Below are 14,628 nucleotides of genomic sequence, written 5' to 3'. Positions count from 1 at the left end.
AATCACACCATATTTGGGTTTTTTGTCTGGCTTATTGCAGTTTGCATAATGTTACTGAGGCTTATCCATGTTTTTGTAAAAGAGTTTCCATACGTACCTGTGCGCGCACACACACACAGAGTTAGACACACACACACACCCCATTCCCCTGCCGCTGGGCATTTAAGCTGTTTCTGTTGTCCTGTAGCGCCCCGTTCTTACACTGGCACATATTGGGAGAGGAGTTTAACTGAGCCCTCATTCCTCTCCATGTGAGCAGATAGAGCTGAAGAATACAGTGGTGGTGTTTGAAATGGTATCACTTCCCGTGTTCCCACCACCATAAAAAGCTTTTGCTAGTTGAATTTAGTCCCATTCTCTGTCCTTGGAAATGCCCCTGCTAACTGTTTTGGTGAGATGCTGTATACACATTGTTTTCTCCTTTGGAGCTATTTGGTTCCCTCCTGGCTGCCGCCCCACTCTGGATGTCTGGAAACATCCTCACTGCCCCGTTGTCTTCTCTTGGCTCAAGCTCAGTCCTGAGGCACCCCAGCAAGCTGGATGGGTCCGTAAGAGGTGCAGGCAGACTGAGCTAGGAAAAAGAAAGAATGGGATCAGTTTGTTGAGAGTAACAGTGGGGCCTTATTGACTTATTGACTTATATGTAAAAGTCACTTTGATTCATAACCAGACAAGTTAGAGAAATATCTGTTCCTTTTTGTTGTTGTTGAAAAGAAAGGAATGTTTAAAACCTACAATTTGTAGCGTCATTAGTCTTAATTGTTCTTGAGCGGTGTGTAATGTGTGTGTGTATTTGGATTTAAAGACTAGTGTGGAGTCCATGTGATATGAAAAATAATAGTGTTTTAAGTTTATTTCATATTGTTTGATCCCTACAAAATATATGTTTTGGCAGCTGGCCTTCCCTATAGCATCGTGTTGCAATTTGGCATGCATTACAGAATAGGTTTGATTATTTCATGTTGCACATTTTGGTCATTTTTTTCATGACAGTAGATATTGAGTTTAAATTCTAGGGCAGAAAGCTTGAAAAGGAGGATGTAATATAGAATCAACGACTTTTACAGCATTTACAAAATACAGTTACTTGTTTCACACATGCTCACTAATACAACTTTTTCAGCTGACAGTTATTTGATTTAGGACCTTAGAATTTGAGCTGCATGGAATAATTGATAATTTTGATATTTATTTTTTTACAGAGAGGAAAAGGAAAATGGATGACTGCAAAAAATATTATTTGTCATATTTTAAAAGTTGTATTTCCTTTTCTAGGTTGCTGTAGTGAAACTTAAAAATGCAGATAAAGTATTTGCCATGAAAATATTGAATAAATGGGAAATGCTGAAAAGAGCCGAGGTAAGATTCTTATTATTGGACTGTTTCAATGTTATTTTAGAAAACTAAAGATATAGAGTTAATGTATTCTTAAATATCAATTAGTAACATTTTATCTATGGTAGCATTATCTTTTAAGATCTAACACCCATCCAGCAACCCACAATTACGATAAGTGTTATAATTTGTGGAGATAGCTTAATAATAGGTGAAACCAAATAAAAACCCTTGTGATGTGGATCACATGCATTTCTGCTAGAAAGATGTCTGGAGACCAGTTTCTTTTTATAGGAAAAAATTCTGTAGCGATCAACTTCCAACTTGACAGTGCTTGTTAGGACCATTTTGTATATATCTGTTTCCTACTTCAAGAAAAAGTCAGCAGGACTTTTGAATACACTCTTTCTGAATTATGTTTACTGCTGATTATGCAATAAAAGCTCTGTCTTGTTGTATATGACTAAGGAATGGCAGTGAAATATATTGCAGGAACTGTCAGCAATTTCATGTTGGTGCCAGACTGGAGGAAAAGATTGCTGGACACTCTTGGTAGGAATGTGGACTGGCCCAGCCTCTATGGAAAGTAGTATGGAATTTTCTCAAAATGTTAAAAATAGATTCATCACTGCTTGGTTTCTGTCTCCATAATAAAAGATCACAAATTAAAAGACATACACACTTCTGTGTCCATCGCAGCTCTGCTTACGATAGCTAGTCACAGTCGTCACCGTCAGCACGTTCTGATCACTAGGTCGTTAGGTGAGCAGTGCCTCTACTTTCTGATCTGTCAACTGCGTTAAAAAGTATGCCAGTACTGCACAACATAAAAAGAAAAACAAAACAAAACAACAGAAATAAACAGCAACCAACAGCTTGAACGACCTGCCCCGCGAGCGGCTACCACAGATTGTGCCCCGGCCCCAGCCGCCCACCGCCCAGACTACCAGCTTGTCACTCACCTGGACCCTGCAGGAGAGGTCCTAGCTACTATACTCGCCACCAGGTGAACACCTAGAGATAGTGGTAGAGAGAGACTCCTGCTCAGCAGAAGCCCCACCAACAGCAGAGAAACTAGACAGCAGACCCTGCGGAAAGGAAAGTACAAACAGTCAAGCATGCCTTCAGGGGAGCAGCAAGCTGCAGGGAAAATCAGTCTCCAGAACTCAGCAACACTGACACAGAAAAATTTTCTTCCCATCAGATGAAGGATTCAAATTGCCCTCATTTTAAAAGTCAAAGCATTTGAATACACAAACAAAACTTAGAAAAACAGATCAGAGATATGGGAGACGACACAGAAAAGGGAAAGAATGCTATGAGAAACATAAACAACAAGCAGAAGATTGCGATTAAAACTTTATTTTTTTAAAAGTTTTATTTTATTTATTTATGTATACAAGAGCTGGGGTTTAGGGCAGAGGTGCAAGGGGTGAGAGGATTAACCAGAGACAGAGTGGGGAGCAGAACAGGCAGATGGACTGAAATACACTGTTGGGGGGAGCAGTGGGGAGACAGGAGAGGTCTGCTGCACTCTGTGGGTCACTCCCTGGCCATGCATTGAACTCAGGCTGTAGCAGCGATAGTGCTAAACCTTAACCCCTGTGCACCACAGAGGCCCTGAGATTAAAACTTAAAATAAGAAAATCAAGGAACTACAGGATATAAAAAGATCAATGGAGGTTTTAAAAAAAAAATTCTAGAAAAAACCATGGAAATAGAATAGACATTTGGAAGAGTCAGTTAATCTTGAAGAAATAGATACAAAAAGAACAGGGAGATAGAAAGGAAAAGGAATGAAGAAACACTTGGAGAATTATCTGATACCCTGAGGAAAGGACTGTAAGAGTTGTAGGAATTACCAGAAAGAGAAGAGAGAGGGAAGCAGAAAACTTATTCAAGGAAATAACTGAGGAAAATGCCACACACTTAAAGGAAATGAAATAGACACACAGGAAGCTGAAAGGGTGCCAAGCTACCTTATGGAAAGCATGTCTACTGCAAGGAACGTAACAAACAATAAAGCTTCCAGGAGTCCAAGCCAAAGAAGAAATAATGAAGCTGATGATGGGAAAAAAAAGATAAACTAACACTGATTAGGCTAATATCAGTCTTCTCTGAAAAAACACTATGTGCAAGACGAGAATGGAATGACATATTCAAAAACCCCAAAACAAAGCCTCCAGCCATGAATGCTTTATCCTTCAAGGCTGTCCTTCCTACATGAAGGGGCAATAAGGAACTTTTCAAGAGAAATCTTTGGGAGTTTGTTGCTACTAAATCCCATTCTAAGAAATAGTATCTTGGTTTAGTATCTAAACCAAGAGAGGAATGAACACAAAGAATTGAACTAGAGATTAAATAGAACCACAAAACGACAAATGTAATGGCATTAACAGACTTCTGCATATCAGTAACTCACCTAAGTGTTAATGAGCTAAACTTACCAATAAGAAGACACAGAGTAGCAGGTTGTATTAGAAAACACAATCTAATCTCCTGCCTCCAGAAAACACACCTAAATTCCAAAGATAACATAGAAAGAAAGTAAAGGGTTGGGAAACAGTTCTACAAGCAAATGGTACCCCCAAAATAGGCAAGGTCAGTCATACTTAGATTAAAAAAGACTTCCGGCTAAAAAGATACTTCAGGGCGGCATGAAACATTAATAGACACTACTAACGATCAAGGGGTCAGTACACTACGAAGGCATGACATTCACCAGCACATACTGACCAGAATACATTAGATAATTGTTTTCGTCTCTGAGAGAAAATGTATGTGGTAGGAGACTTTAATGCTGTACTCTCATCAATGAGCAGATCAACAAGAAGGAAAATAAACAAGGACTCAGGAGCCTTAAACATCTAGGCCACAGGGCCTAACAGACATTGATAGGACAGTGCACCCCGAAAACCATGACACATTTTTCTCAAGTGAACACAGATAATTCTCCAGGGTCAGCCACATACTGGGTCATAAGACAAACATCAACAAGTACTTGAAAACTGAAATCATGCAAGTATGTTCTCTGACCATAAAGGTATCAACTAGAAGACAGTTAGTAGGGAATGCAGGAGATGCCCCCATGATGCGGTCAGCAACAACATGCTGCTGAAAGACCATGGATTAATGAGGAAATTAAAGAAGAAATCAAAATACATTTTGAGACTAATGATAACGAAGACATAACCGTCTGTAGTAGATGGGACACAGCAAAGTCTGCATTAAAAGGAATGTATATAGCACTACAGACCCACATCAGGAAATAAGAAAGAACCCAATGAAACAATCTCATCCCCATCTCAGGAACTAGAAAAAGAGAAGCTTCCACCCCCAAAAGCCAGCAGAAGAAAGGAAATAACACTTGCAACAACATGGACGGAGTTGAGTATTCTGCTCAGAGAAATAAAAACCTGATGGAGAAAACAGAGTAGTCCTTGGCTCATGCGGTGTAGAGAAATGGAACAAACGGATGAAATATACAGAACAAAAATAAACTTTTAGGTTATTTGTATAAGTCTGATTTAGTTTTAAAAACCTAATTCAAGAATACATATTCCAGCCTTTAAGCACACTGAATCACATGAACAACTTTATGAACTCCACGGAATGCACATGGGTCAGTATTTGGTAAATTCTGATGTGCAACAGCGCTGATGAACAGTGGAGCTTGTAACAGTGGGCCAGAGAGTTCCTTGATTGAGGACCGACTGGTGCGAAGTACAAGGTCGCACATCCCTGGCCTTTTCCCAGTGCACGCCTGCAGAATTAACTCTACCCCCACTCCCAGTTGTCACAGATACTGAATGTGACATACCGAAGTAAAAAAGGATGCTGCCTCTGTAGACTCAGTATCTGTGGCATTAACAGGGACAGTTTAAACATTTGTAGATAAGATTATATGTGTTGGGAGTCCTTTCAGAAGGGTAGTGTGCATGTGCGCGCACAGGCCTGTGTAGAGAGTCTGGTGTGACGAGGACGCGGCTAGATGAGACAAGCCCGAGACCTGACATGATTATTGAAGTTGGTTGTGCTTCCCTGGGTGAGGTTTGTTACAGTTATTTTATATATTTTCCAAGTTTTATATAAAATTATTTTGTTTTTAAAAAAATAATTAAAACTGGTTTCCTGCTAAACAGTTTAGCATAGATCAGAATCTGTTTAAACTTTAGTCTGTGCTGTTGACAAAAAATCTTTACAGCTTTATTTACAGTTTGGAGTCTTCAGCTAAATGTTGATTAGATTTTAGCTGGAGTGTCAGTAAAATTCCAGCTAGCTGTCTTAGTAAGATAAAGCTAGGCAGAGTTGTTTCTCAGGGTGTAACAGCCTTCACCACCTTTCTAAAAGTTTAGCAGCACCCATGACCTTTGGTCAGTTAAATTCTAGTACAGGGACTCAGTGTTGAATGTGCTAAATCATTTTTCTTCCCCCACCTCAAATAAAGCAAAATATAATGATATTTTGATAGGTAAAACTGTCATTTTACTTGGTATAAATCATCTTTGATGATGCTAGTCATTGCAAATTCTGTTGATCAAACAGAATTTTTGGAAAAATTTGGGGGAAAATGGGGTTAATTACATAAAAATGTTAATTACTTTTCATGGCCGTTGATTTACCTTGTGGGAAATACATTCTAAAGTATTTACCATATAGGGAATACTAGATGGTATTTTTTCAGTGTGCATACTCTGTGGTGTGGCCAGTATTAACAAATTCCAGACTAGTCTTTATAGACTCACACGGAAGGCTGCTCAAATACATTGCGTCTTGAAAAACAAAACTCGAGAGGACTGTAATAGCTTTGTGTAAAGGGAAGACTAGAGAGTGTGTGTGTGTGTGTGTGTGTGTGTGTGTGTGTATGCTTATGCATCCACAGCAATATTCTTAGCATGTACTAACATTATTGTTGGTAACTTCTGTACACAGGCGTGGCCAGGGAGAACATGATGTTTTGAAATGGAGACTTTCAATTTAACTTTTAAGTTATTTTTTGAACTGTTTTTTTAATTGAAAATATGACATTAAATTATTTCTATTTTTAGCCACGTGTTTCTAATTTTTCCAGAATATACTTTTGTCATTGTGATAATACAGTTTCAAAATAAATTTAACCTTTAATTGATCAATAAACGAAGGACAACCTTTCCAAGAAAATGGGCAAAGGGAGAGAACAGTTGAAAGAGAAAGCTCAGGTTTCACCAAGTGTGCACAGAGCTGTTTGTATCTGTAGTTTGGAATATAGAGATTAAAAGAACAGTGAATCATTATTTCACACTGGCTATATATTGTTTGCATAATAGATAGCCTGGTTTTACACAAAATGTAAACTACTTTTCCTTTTCAGACAGCATGTTTTCGTGAAGAAAGGGATGTGTTAGTGAATGGAGACAGCAAGTGGATTACAACTTTGCACTATGCATTCCAGGACGACAATAACTTGGTAAGACTCGTTGTTTCTGTAGCCTGATGGATGTTTTTTTGGGCACAGTGTATCATTACTTTCTTTCAAACACTGAATTATTATATGTAGATATTACATAGAAAACTTAACTTTCCATTGGATATTTTAATGCCTCTTGATAAATAGGTCAAAACAAACCCGAACATTTAAATTAGATAGAAAGTGTCCAGAGTTTTTTTCTTGTCCTTTGGAATTTGAGGTGTTTATTCAGATGTACCATGCGCTCCTTTCTGTAGAGCCGCATTTAAAATCTAGGGGTAGTGGATGAAAGGCAGGGTGCTTTAGAAATAAAAATTTAAAACATCGGTACATCTCACTTTGTATTGACATCATGGACCACTTGATAGAAGTTAGGAAAGAGCTTGGAGGAAAATAAAAACATGAGGGGCCCTGGAGACTGAAAGGGTGGGTGAGCAGGGAAGCAGGCGAGGTCCTCCTGCTCAGGGCTCTTCATTTTCTGACCCTGTGTTATGTCAAGGTTTATTTTTTAGTATATGTGCTGAGTTCCTGCCATGTCTCAGCTATATACAAGAGACAGGAATATAGTCATCTGGGTACTCACTGGGTTGTGCCACGCACTAGGTGCTTGCCTTTAGATGCTGGAAACAGTAGTGAACAGGGCAGAGGATCGCTCTTCTTACTGCCCTGCATGCTCGTGAGGAGAGTCAGGCAGTAAGTCCAAACTCAGGTAAATAATACTTCAGATTTTTTTTCAGGGGAAGAAATTGTAGCATGTATTCAAAGATGAAGTCACTGAAGACTCTTTCTCTAAGGCAAATGTAAATTTCCTACACCCAGAGAGAGAAGAGGTGAAGGGAGCTTTGTAAGCGCATAGACCCTTGAAGCTGGCTCTGGTGAGGGGCGACAGTGGGGGCTGCGGAGGAGGGAGCGCGCGAACCCACCGCGGCCGCTGGTGCCCGCTGGTGCCCGCTGTGCCCGCGAGGGCGCTCGGCTTTCCCCTGTCTTTCCCGGAGGCTGGCCTTGTCGTGGAACGCTTGTTCCATGTGCGCGTTTTTAAAATGACCCTGTATCTGAAAATACAGCCAATAAAGTGTTCAGAGAGGGAACTGCCCTGGCTGATCTCTTAGCTTCCTCCTCTCAGCTTCCTCCATGACTGTTTGTGCGCATTTGACAGAGCGAAGCTTGTGAATTCTGTTAGGACCAACAAAGGACTGTGGAGGCAAGGGGTAGAGTCGCTTGACAGAGAGAAGGAGTTCTCGTCTTCATCTTTTAAGAGGCAAAAGCAAGCTGTAGATCTCTGTGAGCACATTTTTTATTAAAAAAGAAAATACGCAGACACACAAGCCTACAAGTACAGTTGAGAGAAGCTCTATTAGGATTGTGGTAAGGGGAGCAGTTTCTTAAACTGCGTATTTGAGCTAATTGTTTTTAGATGGTTGACCCTTTGTAAGTAAGAAAATGATCTTAACACTGTGAAAAATTCATTTCAGGCAAAAGAATGAATGAACCTGATTTAAAGGTTTATATTCTTTCTTTAAGAGCCTCCAGCAAAACCCTATACTTACCCCGCCAAGTAATTATATTGCACTGAAATTGCGCATTAATTTGTCTTTTCTCCATTAAATTGTATGTTCTTTGAAAGCAGAAGTATCTCATTCATTGTGCTATCTTGGTTGCATAAATGTCAGCATATATGTAGGTACTTCCCTGCCCATCTGTGGAATTAGCAAATGCCTAACATTGAACTAACATTGTTACTGTTGTCTCTATTTTAATAGATATAGAAACCTACTTCCTTTACCCTTAAAGTCCACCTGTGGTAGTAATATGGTTTAGGAGAAGCTGTTTTTGTATTGTGGTGGGTAGGGTACAGTAGGAAGTGGATATAACAAGACCTTGGTGATTTAGTTAGTTTTTGTGAATAAAAGAGAAAACACAGTAATGACTTCTGAATCTCGGGGACATTCACTGAAGTGTGTTACACAGGGAAGCGTTTCATTCCTGGGTGAGGTTATTACAAGATTTGCTTGCCTTTTCTGTTGTATTCTGTGTCTGTACACCAGAACCCCATTGACAGAGTGAGGTGGTTTCTCGACTCATGGCTTTTCTCCTGAGAAGCTTGTCCTGTTTTGCCTTCCTCTCCTTGCCCCATGAGTTCTGTCTCAGTGATAGCTGCTGTGCCCCTGAGGGCTGGGCAGATAATGACTATGAGAGGTAGAACCAGCAGCAAAGGGAAGGAAACAAGGGGCACTTAGCTTTCATCACTTACGTGCTAGCTTAGAAGATACTCAGTGAGACGCTGAAAGGGAGAAAGTATTAAAAACATAATTCAACCGAGTACATGTTTAAGAATTTATTGACATTTTTCAGTGGTTCATGAATCAGGCCACATCTGTGAGTGGACAGAAAGGGAGTCCAAAGATCTGTACACAATAAAAGAACTTTTTTAGTGGAAGAGAGCTGGAACAAGAAGTTATACTAGCAAAAGCGGATACGTCATGGCCAGGTTACCATCCTTTACGGGTGCTTGGGGCCTTTAGCAGGATTACTTACTTCACTAATGCCCACCAGGTGATCCCCGATTGACTAGTTAGATTCCTTTTCTGAGAGAGGTACAAACTGTAATTAAGTTAAGTCTGGGCCTGGTGATAAGGAGTTTAGTATAAAAGATTCCAGTTTGGCCCCATTGTCTTGTTTTTAATACAAGGAAGCAATTCACGAGGCTTGGGGTTTATCAAGAGGAAACATAACAGTGTGTGGAAGAAGGGAGGTTACTCAGTGGACTGTTTCGATTGATAACTATGGTGGCACAAATGTCGAAATAATTGTTTTTTGTACTTTACTGTAGATGGTGTGCTCAGAACTCTTTTGAGTCTGGTATGGCAAGAGTAGAGTAAACAGAAAAAAAGCCTTTGATGGAAGAATCTTCATCTCTTCATCCTCTGGATTCTTTCTCAATGTTTGATGCCAAAAAACTCGGCTTCACATCTTGTAAATGTTTATTGCAGGGATATGTTACAGCATATGACTTTTTACGTGTCAATTTTAGATTCCAAATTTAATAGCAGATTTGCTTTTTAAATTTGAAGTATTTTGAGTTTTATACTCTACACAAAGAACTTTATAAGCTACGAGGCATGGTGTTCTCCAGACCTGTCGTGTTTCGGCGTACACTTTTGGCACACCCGCATGCCTTTGAGTAACACGTTCTGTGTGTTCAGTGTGGTATATATTCTAGTCTTACAACAAAGTAAATTAGAGAAAATGTTGCTAGGAAAACCATAAGAAGGAAATGCTTTTACAGTATTTCGCAATATTTATTGATGTGCCACGTCTACATCATTGTGAGGAGACAAAGTGAAGGGAGCAGGGCATCGTCTGCAGGCTTTCTGGGGCGCATGCCGGCCGCAGACGAGGCCAGCGGGAAGCCCGGGCAGGTGGCAAGTCTTCGCGAAAGTGGCGGGAGGCATGGCACAGGCAGCAGCTGCATCTGCAGCCTTCTCAGCCTCGGCAGCCGCCAAGGGCTGCGGGGCGACCCGGGAACCCCATCAGGTTTTCCATGATTCGTTGACAGAGCCGGCACAGGGCCAGGTGTGTGCCTGCCTGCACGCACGCGTACGGCAAGGCCACGTTATTGTTTGCTGCTCCCCGCACCTGGGAGCACACCTGCAGCTCAGGCCACGTGGCACTCACCAGCCCACCGCACCGGGAGGCCGGTGAACAGCACTGAGGAAACGCTGGCTTTTCACTTGCCCAGCAAGGTGGACCCTCGCCGTCCAGGGAGCAGCTCTCCTTTTCTCCGTACGTTAGAGTCGTGGGTGGCGCTGTGGCTCCGGCTGGTGCCCTCCAGTTCACCTCAGTTCTGACGTTTATCTCCCTGGGGATGCACCAGATCCCACTTACTAAGGGCTGTCTAACAGGACTGCCGTCCGCCCTTCTCAAGTCGGGGTTGTTACTTGTGCTTCTGACGGAGATTTCTCATGTTCTAGAGTGGCTAGAGCGGCTCCTGGAAATTAGGAACAGCTTCTGGAAGAGCAGCAGGGGGAGCGGTGTGAGGGAGGGCTGCGGCGCTTCCAGGCCTCTGAGCACACCCAGCACTTCGGGCGTTCGTGAGCGGAGCGCTCTGAGCCCCTTCCTGTGGGGCCGTGTCAAGGCGTCTCTCTACACAGGCAGGAGTGAGGACGGAATTGGCCACAGGTGACTGACTCGCCCTCCTTGCCCTTTCTCTTCACAAGGGTTGGGGACTGGGACTGGAATTTCCAGCCCTCTCTCGGCCAGTTCCCTGGAAACCAACCCCCTTCCTTAGGTTCTCAGAGACTCTGCAGGTGTCACCTTACTAACCACAGTCAGGTGTGGGTGAAAGGGTCTTACTATAAAGAACAAAAGACACATTCATCTTACTTAGAAATTCAGGTCTGTGGGGCCCGTGCCAGCAGACGGATGGAGGGGTGGGTAGGCCCCCGACTGTAAACCCCAGCATTGTCTGCACACATCCGTGGAGATCCCGGGGTAACGTCCCGTGGCCTCTGTTCACATACACACCTGAGAAAAGGGCTTTCTGAGATTCGTACGCTTGCAGGAAGGAAGAGAAGCACCTGTATGGTAGGAATTCCTACATTCTATGTATACTGGTTTCCGAATGCTGATGCAGGTGCTGGTTTTAATAAAGCTGTCACTGCTCCAAAGGAAACACGTAGTAAGGTGGCGATGGATTATTCAGTCTTATGGACTGTTTCATAGTCTTGAGGGTTTTTTTTTTTAATCCTTTTTACTTTTTGGAGAATTAAAATGTCAGTCTTCTATGAAATGTTGGTAACTCGGCCAGCTGTTCCAGGTGGTGATGATGATTGAAGGGAGGTGAACGAAGCAGGCTTTTTACGCCTTGGCTCTCGGGCCCTCACCTGTGGCCTTGCGCCTGTTTGTGGAGGTGCGGGGCCGCGTGCGCGGTCGTGCGCCCGAGTGTGGGTTTGCGCGCTTGTGTACGCCTGCACCCCTGAGCCTGGAGGCTGGGGTAAAGGCAGCGGCCGCGACGGGGTGGAAGAGAGGATGAGCCGCGTGACTACAGAGGAGGTGAGGCCTGGAGAGAACTCCTGAGAGTCAGAGAGAAAGCCCAAAGATTTGCAGGGGCTGGACACTCCCGGCCCCGCCCGCAGGTTGCCATTACGGGGTGATCACTGGTTCTGATCCGTCCTTACCCGCAGCACTCAGTGACAGTTCTGCCTCACGTCGTTCTTTGCCTCCATGTTTAAAGCTTGAATTTTACTTGTTTGTGAGGTTTATGAGTCTTACTAACAGCAGTGTTCATCTGACACAGATTCTGTTAACTGTGGTGGTGTCCGAGCCACGCAATTTGACCAAGGGTCATGTTACTACATGAATTTTTCACCCTTATTATATTCGTTGAGCACATTTCATTCTTCATCCCCAGTACCTGGTCATGGATTATTATGTTGGTGGAGATTTGCTTACTCTGCTCAGCAAGTTTGAAGATCGACTGCCTGAAGACATGGCGCGATTCTACTTGGCTGAGATGGTGATAGCGATCGACTCCGTGCACCAGCTGCATTACGTCCACAGGTGAGCGAGCCGCCCCGCGCTGCCTCCGCCTGAAGCGGCCACGGGCTGGCCGGGCAAGGTCTGTCGGGCGCGTTCGGTAATCGTGGTCGTAGACACATCGCTCGGAAACTAAGGTAATTTCTTTCGAGATGGTTTTAGTTACTTTGCTGTGCGGGCCTGTCGTTGCTGGTCAGCGACAGAGAACCGGCCGTGCCTGCGTAGCCACTTGCGTGATGGGGCGCAGCCACGCGTTTGCATAGCCAGCGGTGTTTGCGCGGAGCGCGGCTGAGGAAGCCGCAGGTGATCCCCTCAGGAGAAGCCTGCGCCGGCCAGCTCCTCCAAAATGCTCGTCTGTTGATGCTGTCCAGGATTCTAGGCCGTAGCCAGTAGCTCCCGTTGCTGATAAGACCTATGTTAAGCATCTTTGCTTCTCAAGAAAATACTTTCAGGGTTTGTATAAGTGTCAAAAAGATGTTTTTCTAGGAAAGTGATCATTTTGATGAGCGTGGAAAAACCTCTTACTTGTGAGCTGCCTGGCAGGTACGATGGCCTATTTAAGTTTTCCCGTACAAACGTGTGTCATAGTGTACAGTTGAAGGTGGCGTGGAAAAACTGTGGCCTATTTACAAGATGCAGCATTGTTCTTAGCACTTGCCTTGTGAAAAATCTTTCACGGGCAACAATTTATAATTTTTGTGTAATAAAATTTTTGAAACACCGGCTGGTTGAAAGGGCAGACTCACATTTTAAAGAAAAGTGGGAAATCATCACAGCGTCACTGGTGAGTTAGCTGTGCAAGTGATAAAGCTGGTGTTGTGCAAACTGAGGCACAAAAAGCCGAGAAGGGGCGGGGGCGCGCCGGCCCAGCCAGGAGCCACCGGGCGGTGGCTGCACACTGGCAGGCTTCGCCGCCACAGCCGGCTGCCACACCGGTCCTTGGGCTGCCTCCTCAGTGGGCCGCGGGTGCTGGGCGTGGGCCGCACGGCGCAGCCTTCCCAGGTGATGCCGGCGCAGTGACCGCACCGGGCGCCGCGGCCTCCGTGGGACGGCCCGTGGGAGTCGCGGTGACAAAGGAACTGTGAGAAGAGAAAGCGTGTTTCAGAATTCACTTTTTAAAGATGTGGGTTGTCTTAAGCTGACTGATTTAATTAGTAACGAAGTTCTAGAACAGTATTAAAGGAAGACTGTTTTGACTAAAAATATTGTATTTATTGTATCCCATGTCAACTCTTAATCACATGCTGTCCTGTGTTCGTGTCTGACAGTCACACATCTTACTGGAAATGAAAGCACACACATGCTTGGAAAATGATAAAGCACAATGCAGCCTAAAGGTGGTGTCACGGTCTCAAGGGTGAGTCAGACGATGAGCGAGCAAACAGGAACTCAGGATCCTAGCTGAAGACTGGCATTAAGAGTACTTTAGAAATATGATTTAATTGAACAGAAAGAATGTTCGTTTTAAATTTGTGAGGTTTAGGGAAACTTAACCCAGTTCATATCTCTGTTCTTGACAAGGAACAATTATTTCTGAAAATAATTCAGCTAGCTTGGAAACAGTAAATAAAGGCATTGTGTTACCCTTTCTCCCGCCAGGCTGTGACAGATATTCTTATCACCAGATCCTTTCACTGCTATTATAAATGCTGTCTTACAATCCATCACAATGGACAGAGATATGGCATAAGCAAATTATAATATAATTACTGACCTTTGAGATAAATTCTTTGGAGACAAAAGAAGCGAGTGAATTAAAGGAGAAAGAAAGCAGTTTATCGCCAGACTTTTCAACAGTGACACTTTCATGTGTGTTAAGCATTTATGATAACCCAGAAAAGAAAATATGAGCATGATTCACTTTGTGATATAAAGAGCACTTGCAGGTGGTATCACGGCGGCGTTTTGCCCGTGATTTCTTCCTGAGGCAACTGGCCATCTAATAGAGAGTGAGCCGCAGACAGCTACAATGAAGAGACGGTAGCTGGACGCTGGTGTCCATTCAAGTTAGTAGAACTGACACAGGAAAATGGAAAGGGAGAGAGTGGAGTATTGATGTCTACATTCTCTAACAAGAATATACAACTGTTTAAATAAGCGGTGATGATCGATGCAGATTTTTTCCAAACAGATTTTCAGTATTCATATTGTTGGTGCTAGTATAAAATACCATTATTTTGAGATTGTTGTATGTTTACTGTGAAATGCACAAGTAATTATGAAGTATTCTGATTCTGTTATCCTCTTAACATAATCTACCCTAAGAATCAGACTTTTTTGTTGTAGAGAAAAGGAGATGTAGATGTAATATA

General features: G+C 43.0%; 1 protein-coding gene across 12 annotated transcripts in view; it reads left to right on the top strand.

Annotated features, from left to right (window-relative positions):
- Positions 1 to 14,628, top strand: part of CDC42BPA (CDC42 binding protein kinase alpha (DMPK-like)) — a 155,572-nt gene that overhangs the window by 51,599 nt on the left and 89,345 nt on the right. For all 12 annotated transcript variants that reach the window (XM_012730941.1, XM_004691036.2, XM_012730948.1 and 9 more), the window contains 3 exons: positions 1,276 to 1,359; positions 6,686 to 6,781; positions 12,192 to 12,340. In XM_012730941.1, coding sequence (XP_012586395.1) covers positions 1,276 to 1,359; positions 6,686 to 6,781; positions 12,192 to 12,340 — 329 coding nt within the window. The remainder of the gene's footprint in view (positions 1 to 1,275; positions 1,360 to 6,685; positions 6,782 to 12,191; positions 12,341 to 14,628) is intronic.

This window comes from Condylura cristata, unplaced genomic scaffold (genome assembly GCF_000260355.1).
Source record: "Condylura cristata isolate star-nosed mole 26May11 unplaced genomic scaffold, ConCri1.0 scaffold00029, whole genome shotgun sequence".
In the NCBI taxonomy this organism is placed as follows: domain Eukaryota; kingdom Metazoa; phylum Chordata; class Mammalia; order Eulipotyphla; family Talpidae; genus Condylura; species Condylura cristata.
The sequence above is the reverse complement of the archived record's forward strand: the minus strand, read 5'-3'. Positions and strand labels throughout refer to the sequence as shown.